Here is a 22351-nt window from a genome sequence, read left to right as displayed (position 1 = left end):
AATGAATTACAGAGGGGAGGGAGGAATTGCAGGGGGATTGAATGTGTGTAACAAAAATGTCAGGAAATGAAAATTGTACCTGGCACAGAAATCTTATCTTAGTTTTTTCATTAAATATCCTTAATTAGTCACTAATGCTGTAAATCATTGTTTTAATAGGAGCTTCAAGATCTGTACCAATCTGTGTCTGGTTGTGCATGATTGTGAATTAATTGTTTAAAAGGACTAATGAACACCAATATCGAGTAAACAATGGAGTATTAGGTTTATGAACATTTATTTTTTAACTTGATCCTCTTTAGAATTTTGAAGTTCCAATATGATTATGCTATAACCATATCTAGCAGTAATTAATATAGGGTAACAACATATGGAAGGTGGTGTTGGTTTTGATTTTGAAAAATGTAAAAATATGTATTTTCTTGATTTAGATTGTTGATAACATCAGTGGAATATATATTTCCTTTGTCTAGAATAGTGAGTGTTGGAGTTTAGTGTGATATTTCCCATTACATTTTTATTCACCCCTTACAGGATTAATTGCTGTTATTTAAAATGACATAGCATTTGCAGTAACCTTTCTAAGTTCAAACGTGTATTTCTTCTCTGTTTTGCTTCATCTAGTACATGAAATCTACATTAAATTTTACTACAGAGAGGTACCATGGTCCTTGGACAATATTAGAATTAGCTAAAAGTTTTATAATTTTTGTCTTCTGTGCATTTGATAGCAAGAATTTATTGAAATTAATTAGACTTAGCATTAAAGTTCTTCTGAATGAAGTAGTCAAACATTCAGTTTCCTTACCTCTCTTGATTACAACAACAAACTGGTGCATTCTTCGTGAATATTCCAAGGCAAAATGATTTTAATTAAAACGCTTATTTAACTTTTAAAGATAAATTAAAGTGATCTGTAATACAAAAATACAATATCTTTTTTACAGCTTTTGACAAACCTTCTATTAGCAATGTTATTTGAAAGTTGAAAGCACAATAATTCATATCTAATGAGAGAAAGATTAACTGCTCATGTCCCGGTATAGAAGACCAGGTTTTTCTTGTTCACTTCCAGTGAAATACATTATATTTTAATTTGTCAGACATGATGTAGAATCTAGTTTACAAATCTGGTGTTTACAAAAGAACAAAAGCCACCTGCCAGCCTCCCTAGTTATAACGGGATGAAAACGGACAAGGAAAGCTATAGAATAATGCCATTTAATCAACTTTGGAGTTAATCTGATGACAGAGAGCCTTTCAGATGTCCCTAGTGCTATGTCTGTGGAGAATACCTTGAGCTTTGGCTGGCCCTAAGCTTGTGACAAGTAATTGAAAAGACACATATTTTGTAAGGATTAGGTCATGATGGTGTTGTGAAAGTGCTATAGTGTTCCTGTGGGACCGTGTTTACGCCACGATTGGACGATAGAGGGTTGGATTGGGACACATCAATCACATTTGTCCGGGGCCGGGGATTTTGCTACCTGTGATTCTTCAGTACATTGTCATCTTGACTTCTCTCACTATTATTGAAGCAGGTAACGCCCAATTATGTAGATGAACGTTTCACATCAAAGGATATGAATTAATTACAAAAACCTGCAGGAAATTAAAAGAAATAAAGAACGCTGCCTTTTCTCACCAACATCGTGGATGATTTATCAATTATTACGCTCTTTTGATATTCTAATATCATAATGCACTACGATTTATCCAACGTTAATTTCCCTTGTCCATTAACCTGACAAGTCTGCAAAATTAAATAGCATTGTATTGTTCCATCAAGGTACTACAGCGTACATATGTATAGACTGTTGTGTTGAAATTTGTTTGGAGATTTCTCAGACAGTGATATGTTCCGTTAATGAAGCACAATCAGACTTTTTGACTCGTAAACATCGTCATTTATTTTAGCTTTGATCATACCTCTTGAAAACTTTTTTTCTTATTAAAAAGTTTAATGTTTAATTGAAATTTTTATTAACCATTTTCATATGGTTTGTTTGTCCATTTCTTTGCGTTGTTTTCAAATGTAAGATTTTCAATTCATTTAATTTTCGGACAAAAACAAAAATCAGATTGATTTTGGTAATGACTGTTTTGTTTTTAAAAAATAAAACACTGAATTTATCATTTGCAATTTCTTGTCAAAGAGGAGTTTTTTGTTTAATATCCATTTGGTTATTGGCATTCTGGGAGGAGATAAAAATGATCCATCATCTGAAATACTGTACCATTTCACACTGGTAATTAAAAATCTCAAAGAAAAACAATTATCATATTGCGATTGTTTTCAATTATTTTGATGAAATGTCTGCACGAATGTTGCGTTAGGTAATCATTTCCTTCGCCTTTTTGAGTTAATCAACTTGGACTTGTAGATAGAGAGCATCTGGTGATGAAATGACACTTAATTTACATTTCATGGTGATTAATGCCACTGATTGATTGTTGTTCAGACTTGAACTGGCTAATTAATGCCACTGTATCAAGGGGAGGCAACTCTGAAAAATTATATAATTTTTTTGAAAAATAAAAAATTTGAAAATGAATTTTTTGTAATTTTTAAATAGAAAAAAAAAAAAACTTGTTTCTTAATAATCACATGAAATTTAACAGTACTTCATTTTAGCTCGTTTATTAGAACCAGAAGAGTTCAAATGGGACTTCAGGGGTACCATGTGAATGGGATAATAGTTTATCATAATCATGGAAACTTTCACTGGGAAGTTTAGTCTGACACCAGGATGTGAAGTACTGCTTACATAAGACTGATGAGGAGTTCCAATATTTGTTAAAATATGTTCTGAGCTATAGACTTGGACCCTGTTTCTTCCATCAATCATTGGCATACTCCCTATGACATCAAGCTTTCTCTCGTCGGGTATCGCGCTCAGACATGGTGAGCTCGGAGCAATAATGAATTTTAAGTTGTTTTCAGCTTTCTCTGATTAAAAACAACTTTCATGCATGTCAAGTTTTGAAGGGTTGGTATTATATAGCTGTGTATTGTTGAGGTCAGATCAGTAACCGGAGCAGCAGATGCAGAGTGGAGTAATTTATGGCTTTAGGATGGATTTATGAGGAAATACTTGTAAAATACTTGTAAAATTTCTCTCAGGTGCATGCGACTCGACATCCTCAGTGATTATACAAAAATTCTTAATTTCTGAAAATTTATTCCAATATAACAGTTGAATATACAAATTGAGAGATCTTGAAATGTGAAGTGTGTACGTGATACGTAATTATGTGTAAGTTTTAATTATGGGTTTGCCTTGGTGTCGGGGAGGGCTTTCCTCTTAGCTACATATGTTTTGAAGTAAATGCCATGCTATACTTATTTATTAACTAATGTTTCTAGCCACAATGTATCATTGTCCTGGTTTCACCAGGCCCATCATTCTTTAATTCATTGCAACAGTAATTTGTATAAAAATTGAGGAATATTTTATTAATCAGATTTAATATCGTTGCTTTATCTAAGGCCATTTAGGGAATAACAAAAGTGCTCAACAGGCCGACTTGCCCATCTTTTACGTGTTTGGTTTTATTCCCACATGAGAATATTTATATGTTTTATTGTGTGACATTTTAATGTCTTATTTGATGCTTATGGTTATAAGGAATGAAATGCTTGTTTGATCAAATACAGTAATATTTGAAATGTATTCACATAATATTACACTAACTCTTTTCTGCAGGGCTCAGTTTTATCAACATTACTGAACTTTAAGGTGTTCCTTAACTTTAACTCTCCATATAGCTAAGCAAGCGTGAAGTAAAGCTAGCAACATGTTATTTTCGTATCCACGCTTCGATGCAATGTTGTGAATTCTTCATAAAATGATAATGATAAAGCATAATTATTGAATTCTAGAGATGTAAGAGATTATGATCGATTTCGTTTTCATTATGGGTCGGAAATATGTAAAAATACGAATATATTATATTAGGCTACTGAGTACTGTAGATGTTCGTAGGTGTGAACCCGATGTAAAAAACGAAAGGTAGTTATAGGCTAACTATGAGTCAAAATCATAAATCACTTACAGTACAGATTTAAACACTTTTTTTTTTCTTAATCTCAATGTTTTTCTGTATTTGACCAAAATGAAAGTAGCAGTGAAAATGTTTTGATATGGTTATTTATGCCTTACCATGATAATATTTATATACAGTGTACCAGTTCACAGATGGTTTGATATTTGATTCATGCCGTAATTATGTGCAGTAGTATTTTTGAGATGACGTCATTTCAAAATTCAAATGATTTGATTTTTTTACAGTTACAGTGACTGAATCCTGCTGTACTTCACATGTAACTATATTGCTTAATGATAAGGAATGTAAAACTGCTACAAATGGTTTTATTATCAATCAAACATTTATCAATATATAAGAGCATTATTGACTTATCAATAAAAACAGTTTTACATCAATTGAATCTTTTGCTTGTATCTAACTGGTGATTCGTGGTCCGATCTGTGAATCGTCAAACTCGAATCGTGGATCGGATCGGATCGCCACATGTTAGACAATCCACAGCCCTACTAAGTATAGTATTACAGATTTTAAGGCAGGCACCTTAACAAAGGATTTTTTCGTGACTTCTGTAATGCTTTCTTAAGGGGAATTTAAAGTTAAGGAATTCCTAAAAGTTAGGAAGATTAATGCTGATGAAACTGGGTTGAGGTTGTGAACAGTTTTATAATCATTTGATACAAAGCATTGACCATAGCTAATTACAAGTTATATAGAGATTCTTTGATACCCTAAGTTTTGTGTGTTACAGGTGGTGATCCAGTCAGGACAGCCCCCTACCATCCTTCAACAGATGTGTTCCCTGCCATTCCAGTATTTCTCTGACCCTCGCCTCACCAATGTCCTGTTCCCCACCCTCATCTCATCCTGTTACAACAACCAATCAAATCGCCAGATCCTGGAACAAGAGCTCAGCTGTATGCTTCTGTCCAACTTCATTGAGGTATGCTATCACTGCCATGTTAATATTTTCACTTTTACCTGGAGCTGAGTTTTGTTTGTGAGAAAATTTATCTGGTATGTTCTTTCCTCTTGGCAAACATTTTACCAGAACCTATTATCTACCATGCTTAAATGCTTAATTGCTTCTGGATCAGCCTATATTGATCATATGCTGACTTTAGTTTCACAGGGTGGGGTGTGCTGCTTGGTGTCTTCGGCAGCATGCTTTAGTGATATAGCTCTTTAAAAGGACAACAGTTCTACTGTACAAGGAGACACAACACAAACATATACCACAGTCTCCCAAAACACGCACCTCAAAATCCAAGTTTCAATGGGATAGCACACTGTATTAAATTGGAATTAGTTTCAGACGATCTTAAGATGACAAACAAACAGAAACAACTTCCTACATATTTGAAACCTTCCATAATAAGTCTGACCTGTCGATGGAATCACTGTACAGAGGAATTATAATTACTCTCCTGAATTATTCGATCTGTTTTGATGAAAATAAAAGCCAAGAGTTATTTAGATATATATTCGCATTATCATTTGATACCTGGCAAGGATGTACAATGGTCTTCCGGACCCCTCAATTATACACTGTTCTGCTCATTACTATTCAGGAGGAGATTGTGCAGTGTTTTTATCATGGAATGAGAAAAGATACCATTTGTAATCACAGAAAAACCATTTAATTTTCATGGATTGCATGCATTGTGGATTTTTTCTGTTCTAGCTGTCATTGAAAAAATTCCACCTTTTTTCTGTGTGTTTGATTTCATCCGCCATATGTTGATAACTACCAGCATTTCTCCAAGATGATATCACACTGTTTTAAAAACAACATTTCAGGGAAATAAAGTTTCTCCCCGCCGGCTCCTGCCACCACTATTGTCCATTATATGATACTATATTTGTGGACGTGGGGAAATTGTCACCTGTGAATCAGCCTGATCAGCGGTCGTGTCAATAGATAGGTAGATAGATCGGCATGCAGATGTAATTACACGGCTTCTCTACTGAATATTTAATACGGAAAATATCGTAATATCATCGTAAAATGGTTGTTGACTGTATTCTGGGTTGATGATGGGCCACAGATGAGCGATTTATTGTGATATCTGATCTATTGGCCGCTACTGCCTGTTTAACACATTAAAGTTTGATTAGTTTTCTAACAGTACTGCACACAATGGGCTGGACATTTATAACAAGGTAATGTCACGCCTTTAACCGGGGTGAAAGCAGGGAAGTAAACAGTTTTGTAACATCCATCGGGTCAACTTTGTTGATGTTTTAGTAAAAATGAGAGCCACGCTTACTAACTAACAATGTTGATGCATGAAGAGTGTCTTGTTAAAAGGTTGAATAATTGTCAATATGAATGACTTTTTTCTAAAATATGTTCACATTTTTTTAATTTTTTTGTTTAATCAAATTTCAAGTAGGGGAACATTTTTGGGATGGAAAATAATCATTTTCAAACCAGAATTAAATAAGTATCGGTAATAAAGATACACATATGTGGGCTTGGATTTTTCGTTTAATTTTTAAAGAACTTTGTTCTCTTTAAAGCAGAATAGTATTATCTGGTTATAATTGGCCTGTACCTTGGGGATAAAAGGTGTAACATAGAATCATTACTGATTGGTCATTAAATGTTACTGCTCCTGTCCCTGACTGGTCATTTAATGTAACTGCTCCTGATTAGTCACTTAATGATACTGCTCCTGATTGGTCATTTAATATTACTGCTCCCTGATTGGTCATTTAATGTTACTACTCCTGATTGGTCATTTAATGTTACTGCTCCCGATTGGTCATTAAATGTTACTGCTCCTGATTGGTCATTAAATGTTACTGCTCCTGATTGGTCATTAAATGTTACTGCTCCTGATTGGTCATTTAATGTTACTGCTCCTAATTGGTCATTAGATGTTACTGCTCCTGATTGGTCATTTAATGTTACTGCTCCTGATTGGTCATTAAATGTCACTGCTCCTGATTGGTCATTAAATGTTACTGCTCCTAATTGGTCATTAAATGTTACTGCTCCTGATTGGTCATTTAATGTTACTGCTCCTGATTGGTCATTAAATGATACTGCTCATGATTGGTCATTTAGTGTTACTGCTCCTGATTGGTCATTTAATGTTACTGCTCCTGATGGTCATTAGATGTTACTTGGTCATTTAATGTTACTGCTCCTGATTGGTCATTAAATGTTACTGCTCCTGATTGGTCATTAAATGTTACTGCTCCTGATTGGTCATTAAATGTTACTGCTCCTGATTGGTCATTAAATGTTACTGCTCCTGATTGGTCATTAAATGTTACTGCTCCTGATTGGTCATTAAATGTTACTGCTCCTGATTGGTCATTAAATGTTACTGCTCCTGATTGGTCATTAAATGTTACTGCTCCTGATTGGTCATTTAATGTTACTGCTCCTGATTGGTCATTAAATGTCACTGCTAATGATTGGTCATTAAATGTTACTGCTCCTGATCATTATTGGTCATTAAATGTCACTGCTCCTGATTGGTTATTAGATGTTACTACTCCTGGGGGTGAACTAGTTTACTGATTGTTGTAAACTTCTGGGACAGAAAGTTGTTGACTAAAGGGAATACACTTGGTGTGTTTTATTTCTTTTTTAAAAAAAAAAGAGATATGGTAATTAATTTTCATTTTCAAAGATTTTCATAGTTAACCATATGATAATTTATTTGAACTTTTCATTTTAAAAAAATCTACTATTTACACTAACGAGAAAATAATTAGCCTTGACATATGGCAGAATCTCATCATTAAATTTATATTTCTTTCAGTTAAAAAAAAAATAGAAGCTATATATATAAGTATCAGAATAATAAACTAATGATGATAATTAATTGCTTGCACACTGATCAAGTGTAAAGTCTGAATAATGTTTTCAAAAAGAATCGGTGCTTGTCTAATTTCAATATAGCACAGGCAATAACCTTCATCAAATGTTGAGTTTAAAAATACAGAAATCCTAATAATGAAATACTTCAAAGAGCCTATCAGTCGGGCCTTTGACAGATATAACGACCTGGTTTGAGGAGATATAACAAACAAAAAATAAATCACTATAGACAGGTTTCTTTTATGGACAGGTTGAGGTTTATGTAACCAGCCATCCAGTTTAATAATATAAAAGATCTGTTAAAGTTAGTGTTGTGGGTTTATTTTAGTAAACATAAATTTGTTGACATATTTTTGATTGCTACTATAGATTCAATCTATAGATCTACTGAATAGTTTTGCTGAAATTACATTATTGATATTTGGACAATACAATTGAAAATCAGAATAGTCTTCTTTTTAGTCGTACTGGAATCGACCGACTCAGCTTCCTACTCCTATTGTCCCCGCCCCCTCAAGTGTTTGCTCTCCACCCGTCACTCGTTGGCATTGTTAGGACAATTCATTAACGGACTTCATGTTCCATTGTATCGCACGGCTTTAAAAAACAAATGGTGTCATTTTCATTCACTGACTACAGTGTTTTTTTAAAAGCGTTCTGTTGATTTATAGGTAATTCGGGGATTTCATGCACGACACGGAGCGAGTTTGTTTATTGGTACCGACTGCTACCGAGAATCTACCAATGTTTGTTTACTCTTGTTATTGAAACTATCTTCAAATAAACGTAACTTGAAACTTGGCTGAGAACAAATACCTTTATATTGGTATAAAAACCTGTGTATCTGGTACCTGAATAGACCAAGATCAATTCACCGACAGTCGCCAACTCCCCGGAGGAAAAGGGAGACAATAAGCGAACTTCCTGTTGGATCTGTCGGTCTGGCCCATTGTTTAACATTTGTAATGTAAACACTCGAGCCCGCTTCCCTTTGTCTACTTTGTAATTATGACCAAACACTGATTAATGAAATGACAATGCATGGGGCTAAACTCTGTTAGTGTCGTGGCTAGTCTCCACTGTCTAAAATCTGGACCACTGTGTGGCTCTGCTAGTGTACAACATTGATTCTTCAGTATTTATCTCTTGTCTTTGAAGAGTTCCGACATGTACCTGTTAACAAACAGTGAACTATTGATGGCTTTTAAGTCAAATTCCGTTCCGACACAATTCAAGTTCTGGTGTTTTCAAATATATTGGACATTTGTAGAGATTCAGTTCAAGAAAATTGGATCAAAAGCTTCAATATAATGTCTTTTCCATGTAGTTTTAAAGGTAGGTTTCGCCCAATGAAATATAAAGTTTACGAAATTGAAATTTATTCTGTTCATAGATATATTCTTCAGATCATTTTCGATGCATACAGCGAACAATATGGATGGTCAGTTGCCTAGCTTGACCAGAAAAATACTCCTCTAAAAATAGAGCGAAGTCAAGCTTTACATAGAACTTGACGTATTTTTTTCCAAAACGAGGCCACATCAACAAACGGAAGCGTGCAACAAAATGTCAGAGAGAAGTGACAGTCTTGCCACGGCATGTTTAGTTTAAAAACAACAACAACAAATCGAAGTACATGTATGATGGATTGTTTATACCCTTCATGTCATATAATCTATAACACTTCAAGTTACTGACATACGCTCGCTAGCTAAGTACACCAAACATATATGTAGTTAGTCTGCCGCTGTATGTGTGCTGGCATATGTGTTGAAATTTAACTCAACACGTGCAACACGACCCAACAGAATCCAGGCGAGTTCCGCTTGAGATGTGGCTTCTGTTTCATCTATTGCTACATGCCATTTCTGAGTTTCATTCCCTAGAGATATTCTAGGATGCTACCTATTCCATTCTAATTTCCTACTCTTTGATGCTGATTCTGATACATGTTTTTTCTCACACGCTTTCGTTCAGCCATTTTGTTTACTTTTAGTGCGTAACAATACCATGCACGAAACTTCGACAACACAATCAATCGTAGCTTCATTTGCATACAATCCTGTCAGCCTGACGATCGTAATAATTCAAGGATTTCCTTCAATTTTGTATTCAAGACACATTTGTTCAATCTCATACGCATTAAGAAATTAAATTGAGGTATTTTTAATATGTTTTTTCACCTTTTCTTCCGATTATCAGATTTTACAAAATGAATATTTATTTGGTTGGGCGAAACCTACCTTTAAAATGTTGGTCCCTTTAAGAAATAATAACTCATGTACATGGGTAGGTGCAAATTCATCTTGATTTAGTTTCTTGATTTCTGGATACCTATAGGCCGGTATCTTTTATTAGAGAAGTCATAGCTGGTAACAATAAACTGAAAAGATGAAATGAAGCAAAAAATAATGAATCATTTCTCAATGTCTCTTGATTTCTGAGAAATATGAAATGGCCTTTTTCAGAGACTTACTAAAACTGTTGATGATATTGTATGAGAAAGATTTATATTTAGATATATATATACAATCTATTTTCTTTCCACTTCTGCCTTTTTTTACTTTTTTCACAAACACATAAACCCCTGGTGTAACTGTCGGTATTGATTTGTGTACTTTAAAGAGCTGATTAAACCACATGTTCCGACTGTGAGAAATGCTAGGTTGTCTGGTGATGTTTTGGTGTGTTTGCGATATGTCGAAGCTGTCTTTACGTCAGCTGTACATGCATGTAGGTGCAAATTCATCTTGATTTAGTTTCTTGATTTTTCTGGATACGTTACTCCAGCATTTAGAAGGCCGGTATCTTTTATTAGAGAAGTCATAGCTGGTAACAATAAACTGAAAAGATGAAATGAAGCAAAAAATAATGAATCATTTCTCAATGTCTCTTGATTTCTGAGAAATATGAAATGGCCTTTTTCAGAGACTTACTAAAACTGTTGATGATATTGTATGAGAAAGATTTATATTTAGATATATATATACAATCTCTTTTCTTTCCACTTCTGCCTTTTTTTTACTTTTTTCACAAACACATAAACCCCTGGTGTAACTGTCGGTATTGATTTGTGTACTTTAAAGAGCTGATTAAACCACATGTTCCGACTGTGAGAAATGCTAGGTTGTCTGGTGATGTTTTGGTGTGTTTGCGATAGTCGAAGCTGTCTTTACGTACAGCTCGTACAGCTCCGTTATCATGCATGTCAGGCCGGGAGGGAGGAAGGATTACGGCACTGGTTAAGTAATTCTGGGTAATTATGTAAGTGCTAAGTCTGGCCCTTGAAGGGCACTTGTATTCACCATGCCTGTCAACTATACACCCCCTCACCAATCTTAAGTCCTGGCACTTGTGCCATTTTCAGGCATCTTGAGATCGAGTACTGTAATTAACGTGTCAGGATCACTCCAGCATTTAGCTGTGCATGTTGTATTTTTGTTGGAGTTTTATAACTTCTAAAGGTGCAACTGACTATAGCTTCCATACTGTGTGAGTCTGTCAAATATGTTTTCTATGTTTTTGATCTGTATGTAAATTGTGACATTTTTTCTTAGATTTTTCAAATTTCTCGAACTTCTAATATTGCTTTTTGACCAATTTTTATGCTTCATTGAACTTCAGCTTGTACTGCAACATGTACCTAATTTAGCCCAGAAATAAATGGTCCAATAAAGGCATTATTTCTGGATGTCTGAATTAGTCAGTCAGGCTGAAACTTTTGAACAAACTAATTATAGACACTGAACTTGAATTATATTTTCGTCAAGTCTAAAAAAATGTATATATATAATAGTATAAATTGCAAAAAATAAGAAAAAAATCCACATTTCTTAATAATCTACTGATTGGAAGTAAGTGAGAAAGATTATTTTTTTAAATGTTATCTTTTTTCAAATTTCCAATCATGCTCTTGTAAAAGTTGAAAAAACAAACTGGTAAAAATGAGTGATTATGTCAATTTTTACAGTCACTGTTTCTTTAAGTATCCATTGATCCTAATGACAATACATTTACAGGATTTTCACTTTTTGTAATTGATTGGGTTTAACGAGAGTGTCCAATTGTCTCTAATCTTTTCATGTCTTTGTTATCTTTCAGGAAAAACAGCTTGAAGTCCAGCAGGCGAAACTGCATCCGTCAAAGAAAGGTAAAATTGTGAGAAGACATTAGTGGAGATTTTGATGTATCTCCTATCAGAATCTACAGGAGTTTCCTTATCTATTGAGTTTGTATTCTACTGGCAGTGGGATTAGTGCCAGTCGGGCTACAAGGCTTTCCTCAATCCATTAATGTAGAAAATACCTGCCATTGTTGATGACCGGCTATGTTAGCTTCTGTAGAATATTGTTTGAATGATAGCGTGTGATGTACTACCTAACATTTTTTTCTTTTTTTTTGTTTCTTTTCAATTTTTGCTTAATCAGAATTCATTTTAATTGGTGTAAATGAAATAGTTGTTTTGCTGAGATATCAATACATGAGGTGAAGAATTTTTCAGCGTTATGTGTGTTTCTAAGTTGACAAATCTTTGGCCTACGACATCACCGAGACAACCTGTATGACCATTACCCTGACTCTGTGTCCATGTCACAGTAGCCGAGTGTCACCTTGGTTGGCTTTCCAGCCTTAATCCCTCAACACTTCTGTTATTGTTCTTGAATTAGTGCTCATCCTAATTTATTGACCTCAAGAGGCCCCATGAAGATGGTAGTTAAAGGCCAAGTGACGGCTGACAATGTCCTCAGCCCCACTCCATGACAAACGAAAGTGATATTAATCTGGCCTAATCCTCTCAGTCTGACAGTGGTTCAAGGGTCCCACTGGCCACACCTTGATGGTCGTTAAGATCACAGGTAAATACGGGTAGATGACAGACGAGACAATGTGGAGGGCTACCTGAAGAGGTCCAACAGTATGGCACCTGTCACTTGGTCTTACACTAGGGTTAATACTACTGGTAGTACGTAGTCAAAGTTAGGACAAATTAGTGGGTAAAGGTTAGGATACTGACAGGACTTGGTACTCTAAGTTAGGACAATTCAATTACGAGGTCTGATAAGGTTAAAGTTATATAGGATACTGACAGGACATAGTAATCTAAGTTAGGACAAGTTAATGGGTAAAGGAAGAGGTTCAGGTTAGGACAATGAGAGTTGTATTTTAAAACAATGAAAGTGTATAGTAGTCCAAGTTAGGACAAAGAGTTTTCTTTCTCTGTCTCTCACTCCCTCACCTATAACATACAATAAGATACAATGACACTGAATAGTGCTTCGGTTATCGTGCCGAACATTTTGATACCTAGCTAGATTATACAGGTATGGTTTGCTATTGGAACTGAATGTATATTATCGAGATAAGTAATCTGGACTGTATAGTATGATATGTTTTTCTTTTTCCTTTCAGAAAAAGAGAAAATGAAAGATTTGGATCAGCCGAGAATGCAGACAGCATCTAGATTCCCAATGGAACAGTGGACAGCAGCCCAGGAATACTTCAAAATATCTTAACCCAGACCTCCTATTAGATACAGAAATCTGGGTCTGGTCGACCTATTAGATACAGAAATCTGGGTCTGGTTCCAAATTCTTTTTCCTAAAGTCATGACGACGCATTGTTATCAGTACAGTATTAACCTTGGCCTAACAGTGTTGGCAGAATCAGAGACAATATAAATGTGTTTCTACAACTTCACCCTACCAACACAAGCAATTTAGCTTTGTTTTAACATAATGTTTATCAACTTAATTACATACATGGAGCACGTGCAAGTTATAGGGACGTACATCTCATAATGATGCACACAGTCATTTCTGTGGTACATGACTGTGGTGTTGTTTCCTTACATGTATGCCTTTCAACACCTTACATAATTACGATTACCTCTTTAATGAAAACAACTGTAAAATTTCCTCATTGTTAACGTGTTTCTTGTTTTATAGGAAATATCATTAGGGAGGAAATGAATGTAGGTGTTGCAATCACCAGTGAGAACGCTAAGGAATTTCTCAATAACGATTAGAAAATCTTTCTTTAAATAATGATTATGTAGATGAAAGGAAAAAAAGAAAATAAGTTTCATTCATCTGCTGTATTGAAATTATTTCACTTGTTACGTGTATCTTTGATACGTGTATTGGGTTACAAAATAATATCCTTTGTCTGAACAAATAATGATGACTTGTTTACAAGATCATTTACGCCTAATTTTATACTCATTACACAGTATTATTTTACCATCTTGAAGTAATGTTTAATAATGATATACAATCGCTGTGGCCTTGGACCGCTAATCAAAAGTTCTAGGTTCGATTCAAGTTCACCTTTGTAAAGGAACTCAACACGTCCTTGATCGTTTATTCTGAAATAGAAAATTCTCACAAATAATGTGATAAAAAAAACCTCAATCTATTTCAATAATACAGAAAATAGTTTTGTTTGATTTCCGTGATAAGATTTAACACTTTTTCATTTATGTAATAAGAACTTTTCATTTATGTAACTAGAAAATGATAAGTTCTATCGTTCTTCCTCTGTTTCAAGATTTCTGCACTATTTTACACATTATACATGTCTTGTTAAGGGTGATTGTTACCTTAAAAATTCATTCTTTGTCATTGGCTTGTTTGAGAAGAAGAGAACACCACTAAAATTGTAACACATTTAACATCAATTTAAGTAAAACATCTCTTAAAGATGCCTTAACTCTGATGAGAAAAATATCTGTAAATTTAGCACATTGGATTGTGCTATTCTGAGACATTAAAGATGATTAATCCAGAGGAGATGTTATCTTTCTGCTTTATAGAATTGTGTTTCTTAGATATAAAGCTCCTGTTAGTTGTGTTTTCTGGTCTTTTGCTTTACATTTGTTAGTTGATTTTTTATATATATTATTTTTTATTAGTTTTAATTAGTTTTTAGATACATTTATTTTCATAGATATTAGTGAATCATTTTACACCCGTAAATACTTAATTACATAATTATGTGGTTTTTTTTTTCTTATTTCTGAAAATCATTTGTTTAATCAGCAGTCTGAAATTGCCCTGTCATAGAAGTTCTCTCTCTGATAAAAGTTGAATCCAGAACAAAATGAAGAAATCCATTCCATCTGAAACTAATTCTTATATCATAGCCACAACTAGACCAAAGCCTGCCGAAAATAGAGATGCAAGCTAGCCAGAAAAATTAAAAAGAATGACTCAAGAAGTTGTATTTGTAATTACTCGACACACATCAACAGTAGATATTTAACATTATCTGATGTGTGAAAACATCATTCTTTCATCAAGCTTTCATTTATTTCTAGATGGCACTACTCCATCAACTGTCGGAATTACAACATAAGCCTGATTACTCAACTTGTCTAGGGAATAAATTAATTTCGTTCCTTGTGATGTGTCTGTGTGTCTCAATGACGTTTGCTAATTCCAAATCTCAAAAACGTTTGTTACGTATGTATCCCAAGCGTTAGTTGTGGGTGGTCTAGCGTGTTGACTTTGAATGTTGAAAAAGATGGAACCAAAGGTGGATTTGTGGTGCGATAAATATAACCATATTTTCAAATTAGTCATAACCTATAATATCTGTAGGTTTTTATGTAAGTTTGTCACTTTTACTCCGATATATGAAAGTTGAGCTTCCTGTCATGACTTTTTTCATGCTGTTTGGGTAAATTGGGGGTAAAAAATCAAGAATTGCTAGCGGTGGGGGTGCTGTACGCTGTCAAAAACCACAGATTGTTGAAATATTTCTTTTTTTTTACAGGTTGCTTTTGTTATTTTTTCTTTCATAAACAGTAAGAACAAATGGAATAAGGGTTTCCTTGACCACATTTTTCATTTAATTGAGATTCAATTTTGTTGCACTTTTACAAGTTAAAGCTTCAGACTTTTGTTTTGTGACTTATAATTCAAAGTGAAATATGGTCATTCAATCCTTATCTCGGAAAAAAAATACATGAAAGATTTTCTCTATCCTAGCTGTGTGTTTGGGGAGGGTTACCTCATCAAGTAATAGGCTGATGTAAGACATATAATTTGTAAGGCCAAATTGTACATGCATTTGTCTATATGTATCATAACTAAAAACATAAAATTGTCAGTCAAAACAGAAATAAAGCAACCCAAAATATCACCAAATGACTCAGGTCAATTAGAACTGTATTAAGTGAAATTGCTGACCTCCTTGGCCTTTTGACATGAAAGTTGACCTGGTTGAGGTAGACGACTCCCACTAGTTATCTGTGGAGATGTTTAGCCAAGTGATGCTTACAGACAAGCACTGTGTGAACCTTACAACCACAGCTATTGCCTGAATTCATTAACACCGAACGTTTTTCTTTTTTTGGGAAAAAAGAAACCAAAGAGCAACTACAAAAAAATAACAAAAAACAAGAGTTTGTTTAGTCTACTCTCAGTTGGAAGTCACAATCTCATTGTATGTAGATTTATTTTCACATCATTTGAAGGCTTGTAGATTGAAAACTTTCCTTGTTAATGAATTAAACAACATATTCCATTCTTTTTCCGAAAAGTTGGTTTTAGTTTTCATGTAGGTATTAAGTCTGATTATATGTTATAGTAGATACTACATCCAAGCACACTCCATAATTTGCACAACACAGCTATATAAAAAATATGTAACTTGACAAATTATTCTTGTACTGATTGAGACACTGGCCATTCTAGAACTTATTCTCTTATTTCCATCTATATTGTACCAAGAAAAGCCCACACTGTTATTTCATTTTACCCCACTTTCCAATATAAAAACTCCCATTTACTTGGTATGATAGTATAAATCTCATCTTATAACAAAAAGGACTTCATAACCACTCAAACATTTTGCTCTAGTGATGTATGAATATAGTCAGCAGTTCTATTGGTTATTAGAAGGAAGCCAAAACAAAAATACCACAGCCTTCGATCCATAACATACATTCAGCCCGCCACTTATCTCCTGACTCCTTTCTTGACCTCAGATCCTACCCTGACCCGAACCCGACTTCTGACCCTGCAGACCTTGACCTCTGACCCTACTTCCACCACCCTTATATAAGAGCTAGTATTGTGATATGTGAATGCCTCTAATACCTAGATCTGTGATATTGTATTATATATATATCCCAGTGCCTCTTGTACTTAGTCCTAACTTATTGCTGCTTGTATGTTGTAAAAAGCCAGAAGATATACTGTATGGATGAGTGAACTTGATACAGACTGTGACAATGAGGACGAAATATGAAATTATTTTGAAATAGGTGCAATTGTTCAGATTTTCAGAATAGAGTGTGGATGTTCAACTTGATGTGATATACTGTAGAATTGGTTATTTTTGTGGTTCAAAATTTTCGTGATCTTGATTTGAAAACTGTGAAAATATCATCCCCACAAAAATACCAGCTATATGGTACATGTAGTTAATATTAATTGTATTGTATAATGTATATAAATGTCTATATGTACATAGATATACAGATGTAGGAATCAGATTTGATTTTAATTGTAGCTCAATACTCATCCGAGTTAGTGATTGTTTTTATGTTTCTCATTTTTTTACCAGATATCAATGTAGAAAAGTAATTTTGATCTCAGCTAAAACATGTGGATTTCTTGTAACATAGAATGTAATGTAGTCTGTAGTTGTTTTTCCGTATTTTGAAAATACAAGTAATATGTATGTATACAGTCCACAGACAGTTCAAGTTGATAAATGATAAAATGATTATAAGTTTAAATAATTCAAAATTTGTTTTAACAATTTATTGAAACTATTTACCAAAAAATCAAATAATAGATAAAAAAGGTATAAAGTAAATCAGTATAAAATTAGGGATAGCAAAATTTCCAACCCCTCTTTTGTTTTACCTGATGTTATGTGTATCAATATCATAATAACATTTCCTATAAAATAAAAATAAGGAATAAAACAATCATGGTCATTATCAGTTTAACAGAACAAAAAGGCAATTAACATCAAAAGTGGTCGAAACTTTGCTGAGGAGATGTTGAAGGATGTGATAGATCACTATTATTTTAATCTAAAAGTACGCTGACCCGTTTGAGGTGAAGTGATAGGAGAGAGAAACTGTTGAAAGCAACAAAGATCACCTCTTGCCTGGATTCTATCAAAACACGTGTGCAAACGCACTTTAAGATCATCAGAGATTCCTTGATCATTTTTTATTTGTATGGAAAATTAAACAGGTGTTAGTATTAAACGTTATTGATTGTGTATAGTCTGCGACCAATATAGAAATTTGATATTCAGTTAGCGGTGACAGGTAGTTTTTAATTTCCTGTAACTTTTCTGTATCATTTAATCTTAACATGGTCATCCGCCTGAAGATTGTTGTTCAACTTTGAGAATCATTTTATGGATATTGATATTTTATAAAAGGAAAGATAGTGACATCAATTTATTGATATGATGCATTATTGCTCTGGTTAGATTTTCAAATAAATACAAATTTTATCAAGATTTTATCATCTAAACTGGAGACATCCATATAAATTCCTTTTTGAAGATTTTAATAACAAAAAAGGCCGTAGGACATGTAGGTAATAAGTATCTATATGAAAGTATGAAAATTATACTAAAATATAATTTATATGGAAAATGAACCCAAAATCATACGTACTAGGATATAGATTTTTTTATGATGATTTTTTTTTTTTATTACATAGATCTGACACACATGACAGATTTGACTTCTGGATGATATTGGGTTTGCTTTTAATTGCTGCTATCATCAAAAGGTGATAAATCTCTCCAAGTTAATTCAGTGATGGTGTGTTATTGTTGATTTGTTGTTAATATTAAGTGAATTTGATATGGAGAGATTATGTGTGTGGGTGAATTTACGAGTAACAGTATATGTTGGTAGAGTAACTTTAAAAAAATCTTTGTGTAAATAATTGTTAATTTACAGGGTGAGATGCAGTTACTGTTAAGGAAATTTCAAAAATATGCATTAGAATCCTTTGTACTAATGAAATTCTTCAATTTATATCAATCAATGTATGAACTTGTTGAATGTGAATTTTTTAGTGTGTCGCTTTTTCATTGAATTTCATTAAATTTAAAATATGTAATGTAACTTGTGAATTATTTATTTGTTGTTTAATCAAGTTTATGGGTATTATTGAATTGTTGATGTGCTTTGTCAAACTAAGTAAATTTTTTTTGATTGAAGTGAATATGTATGGAGTGTGAGATGTCACTGAATCACATTCAACTTGAATTTGATAAAATTGAATTCCTGTCATGTCTGCCAATTCATTAAATGCAATTGGAAAATCTCAAGATTTCTTAGAAATATAATCACATCTCACATCATTTTCATTTCATACTGCACTTTATGTTTCAAAGTTACATAATAATTAGATTAAAGATTTCGTAAGAAGAGAAACATTCCTTTATAATGATTGTGGACCAGTTGGGATAAATTCATATTTTATTTCAAGTTTTTGGTTATATTTACTTAGACTTCACAAATTGACATAGTTGTAAATTAGTTTTTATCACCCTGACTGTCAAAATAAGAAACTTCACTTGATAAAATTAGAAAAATAGTGCTTCTCTTAAATACAAACAGGAACAAAGTGTGAACACATTGGTTAGGTTGTGGAAGAATGCTGGACTGAACACATGTGAACTTTTTTAAAATGTTTGTTGTATATGAAGCAATTTATGAGCTGCTCTGTACCTGTTCTTGTAACATCACCAGAATTCCAGGAGTTATATAACCAGTCATGTGTATTTCTGAGATGTTTGGTGTAAAGGACAGTAATTAATTAATGAGTGATGAAACTCTGATTTCGTTGTTAATATAACATGTATATATACTGTGAGGTGTTGTGATACTGATGTTTTTGAGTTTGTCTACATATTGAGACCAAGTCCTACATACATGCAATGTAAAGCCTGACCTATATCAATAAAAACACAATATTCTAAATCTTTTGTTTTTTAGTTTCTTTTTCTTTCTGTGGGTGTGAGGGTGAGAGGGTGTGTGTGTTTGGGTGGAGATGTTTTCAAGAAAGTCAGGAAAAGGTGAATAAGTATCTTCGTTGGTTTGGCAAACTAATAAAAGAAAGCTTAATGGAACCAGAGACTTTTTTTATAAGAGTAACATTATTATAATTACCTACATGTATCAGGGGTGCTTTGATTTTGTTTTCACTAAATTTTGTTCTGAACACAGCAGGAAATGAAATTCAATTGAACAATGACAAAATTAACAATATGGAGTCAAATAAACTATCACAAAATTCAAATAAAAATACACAAAGTTCTGAATTGTGGAGAGAGCTTTAAAGAGGGAGAAATGTGACCAGGAGCTTTAGAAGATTTGAGCTGTTCGTCCTGAACACAGCACCATGTGTTCCAGAAGAGAGATTTTTCTCCCAGGCACCAGATATTTTGCTCTATAAGACTCGGATCTTTCTATCACACACCAACCATATGCTCTAAGATGGTGAACTCTTCTATCAAGACATTAGACAAAATTTAAGAAGAATGATCTCGTTCTCCGAGATATGATACTCTGTACTATAGTAGAACAAGCTCTGCATTGCACAACAGACCATGCATTCTAGAAGAGAAAGCAATTCATTGAGATGCAATTTAAAATCCATATCAAAATTGATAATTTCCAAATGAGCTACCATACCGTTGAACATGATTTGAGTCTACTTATAAAATGCAAGATATCTTCAATCCACATTTAAGACTAGGACCATATCAGAATTTGAGCTGGGAGCTTTTGAAGATTGTGATGGTACACTGTATCTTGACAAATTTCGTTCTTTTGTATAGTCACCTACATTGTAAGTTTTTGATAGCTTAAATGTGTTTGATTGCCGATTGGATGTGTAAATGTTAAAAGATGAAATTAATTCATTGATTACGGTGGTAGTGTTTATCATAATACATACATGTACTAATTTTGCCAAACTCAAACCAAGTCTTTACGTGAAGGAATAGCTGTCAAATTTAATAATCGTCTGTTTGTCAACAAATCGCAGTTTGACTTTTTTCTTTCGTTTTTCCTGCTGCTTGAACCTGTGTATCATTTTAGCTCTAGATAACTTTGGGCTGAACTGACATTTGAAATGGTATTGTCTGAAAAATAAGAATGGGGTTGAATGCTTTGCTAGATTTCAAAACAGTTTATTGGACGTAAATCATGGGATAGCAGTTCCAATTGTACAGTAAATATCTCTGTTATCTTTTAACATGTTGACGATTTAAACACTGTGACAGCGTGGGTTTCTAAAGAGGCGGATTTCTCGAGAATTTATGTGAAATTTGAATTGTTTAGTGAGCAGGGATATAAAAAATTGGCGTATAATTATGTAAACAGAAGTGGGAGATTATACACAACTAAGACATTCCATTCATTGTTAATCCATGATAATGTTCCGGATAAAAAGCCACAGTGTCTGTCAGCCAGAATTCTTTTCAATGATTGAGTCACTCTTGTACTCATTTGAATGCTATTATAGTGAATGTAAAGCACACAATCCGTGCACATAAAATGTTACATGAAGTTTTAAGTACATCAAGTGATCCAACTGTTTTTGTGCTTGTTTCAATATTTTAAATACATTATCTATACCAATCAGTATATAGTCTGAATGTACCCTACATGTTTATTTGTCGTTCTTCAAGATTCAAAACTCTTTATTCATTCAAGTCACGATGTGCTACATACATGTATGTACACGAGGACATAATAGTCACATCAATGTGTTACATACATGTATGTACACGAGGACATGATAGTCACATCAATGTGTTACATACATGTATGTACACGAGGACATGATAGTCACATCAATGTGTTACATACATGTATGTACACGAGGACATGATAGTCACATCAATGTGTTACATACATGTATGTACACGAGGACATGATATCACTCAATTTCATCATCAATGTGTTACATACATGTATGTACACGAGGACATGATAGTCACATCAATGTGTTACATACATGTATGTACACGAGGACATGATAGTCACATCAATGTGTTACATACATGTATGTACACGAGGACATATAGTCACATCAATGTGTTACATACATGTATTACACGAGGACATATAGTCACATCATCATACATATGTGTATCATGGTTACATACATGTATGTACACGAGGACATATAGTCACATCAATGTGTTACTACATGTATGTACACGAGGACATTATAGTCACATCAATGTGTTACATACATGTATGTACACGAGGACATAATAGTCACATCAATGTGTTACATACATGTATGTACACGAGGACATTATAGTCACATCAATGTGTTACATACATGTATGTACACGAGGACATAATAGTCACATCAATGTGTTACATACATGTATGTACACGAGGACATGATAGTCACATCAATGTGTTACATACATGTATGTACACGAGGACATTATAGTCAC

General features: G+C 33.6%; 1 protein-coding gene across 3 annotated transcripts in view; it reads left to right on the top strand.

The window, feature by feature from the left end:
* LOC138333495 (S phase cyclin A-associated protein in the endoplasmic reticulum-like) overlaps positions 1–19855 on the top strand; it is a 65089-nt gene extending 45234 nt beyond the window's left edge. The window contains exons 24-27 of one of the 3 annotated variants that reach the window (XM_069281917.1): positions 4799–4990; positions 11987–12035; positions 13295–13408; positions 13441–19855. In XM_069281917.1, the coding sequence (XP_069138018.1) occupies positions 4799–4990; positions 11987–12035; positions 13295–13398 (345 nt within the window). In that variant the 3' untranslated portion in view covers positions 13399–13408; positions 13441–19855. Of the gene's footprint in view, positions 1–4798; positions 4991–11986; positions 12074–13294 lie in introns of those variants that run through there. The other 2 variants (XM_069281916.1, XM_069281918.1) reach the window with 2 other exon arrangements.
* Positions 19856–22351: the final 2496 nt, after the last annotated feature.

Source organism: Argopecten irradians, chromosome 10 (assembly GCF_041381155.1).
Source record: "Argopecten irradians isolate NY chromosome 10, Ai_NY, whole genome shotgun sequence".
Lineage (NCBI taxonomy): Eukaryota > Metazoa > Mollusca > Bivalvia > Pectinida > Pectinidae > Argopecten > Argopecten irradians.
The sequence above is the reverse complement of the archived record's forward strand: the minus strand, read 5'-3'. Positions and strand labels throughout refer to the sequence as shown.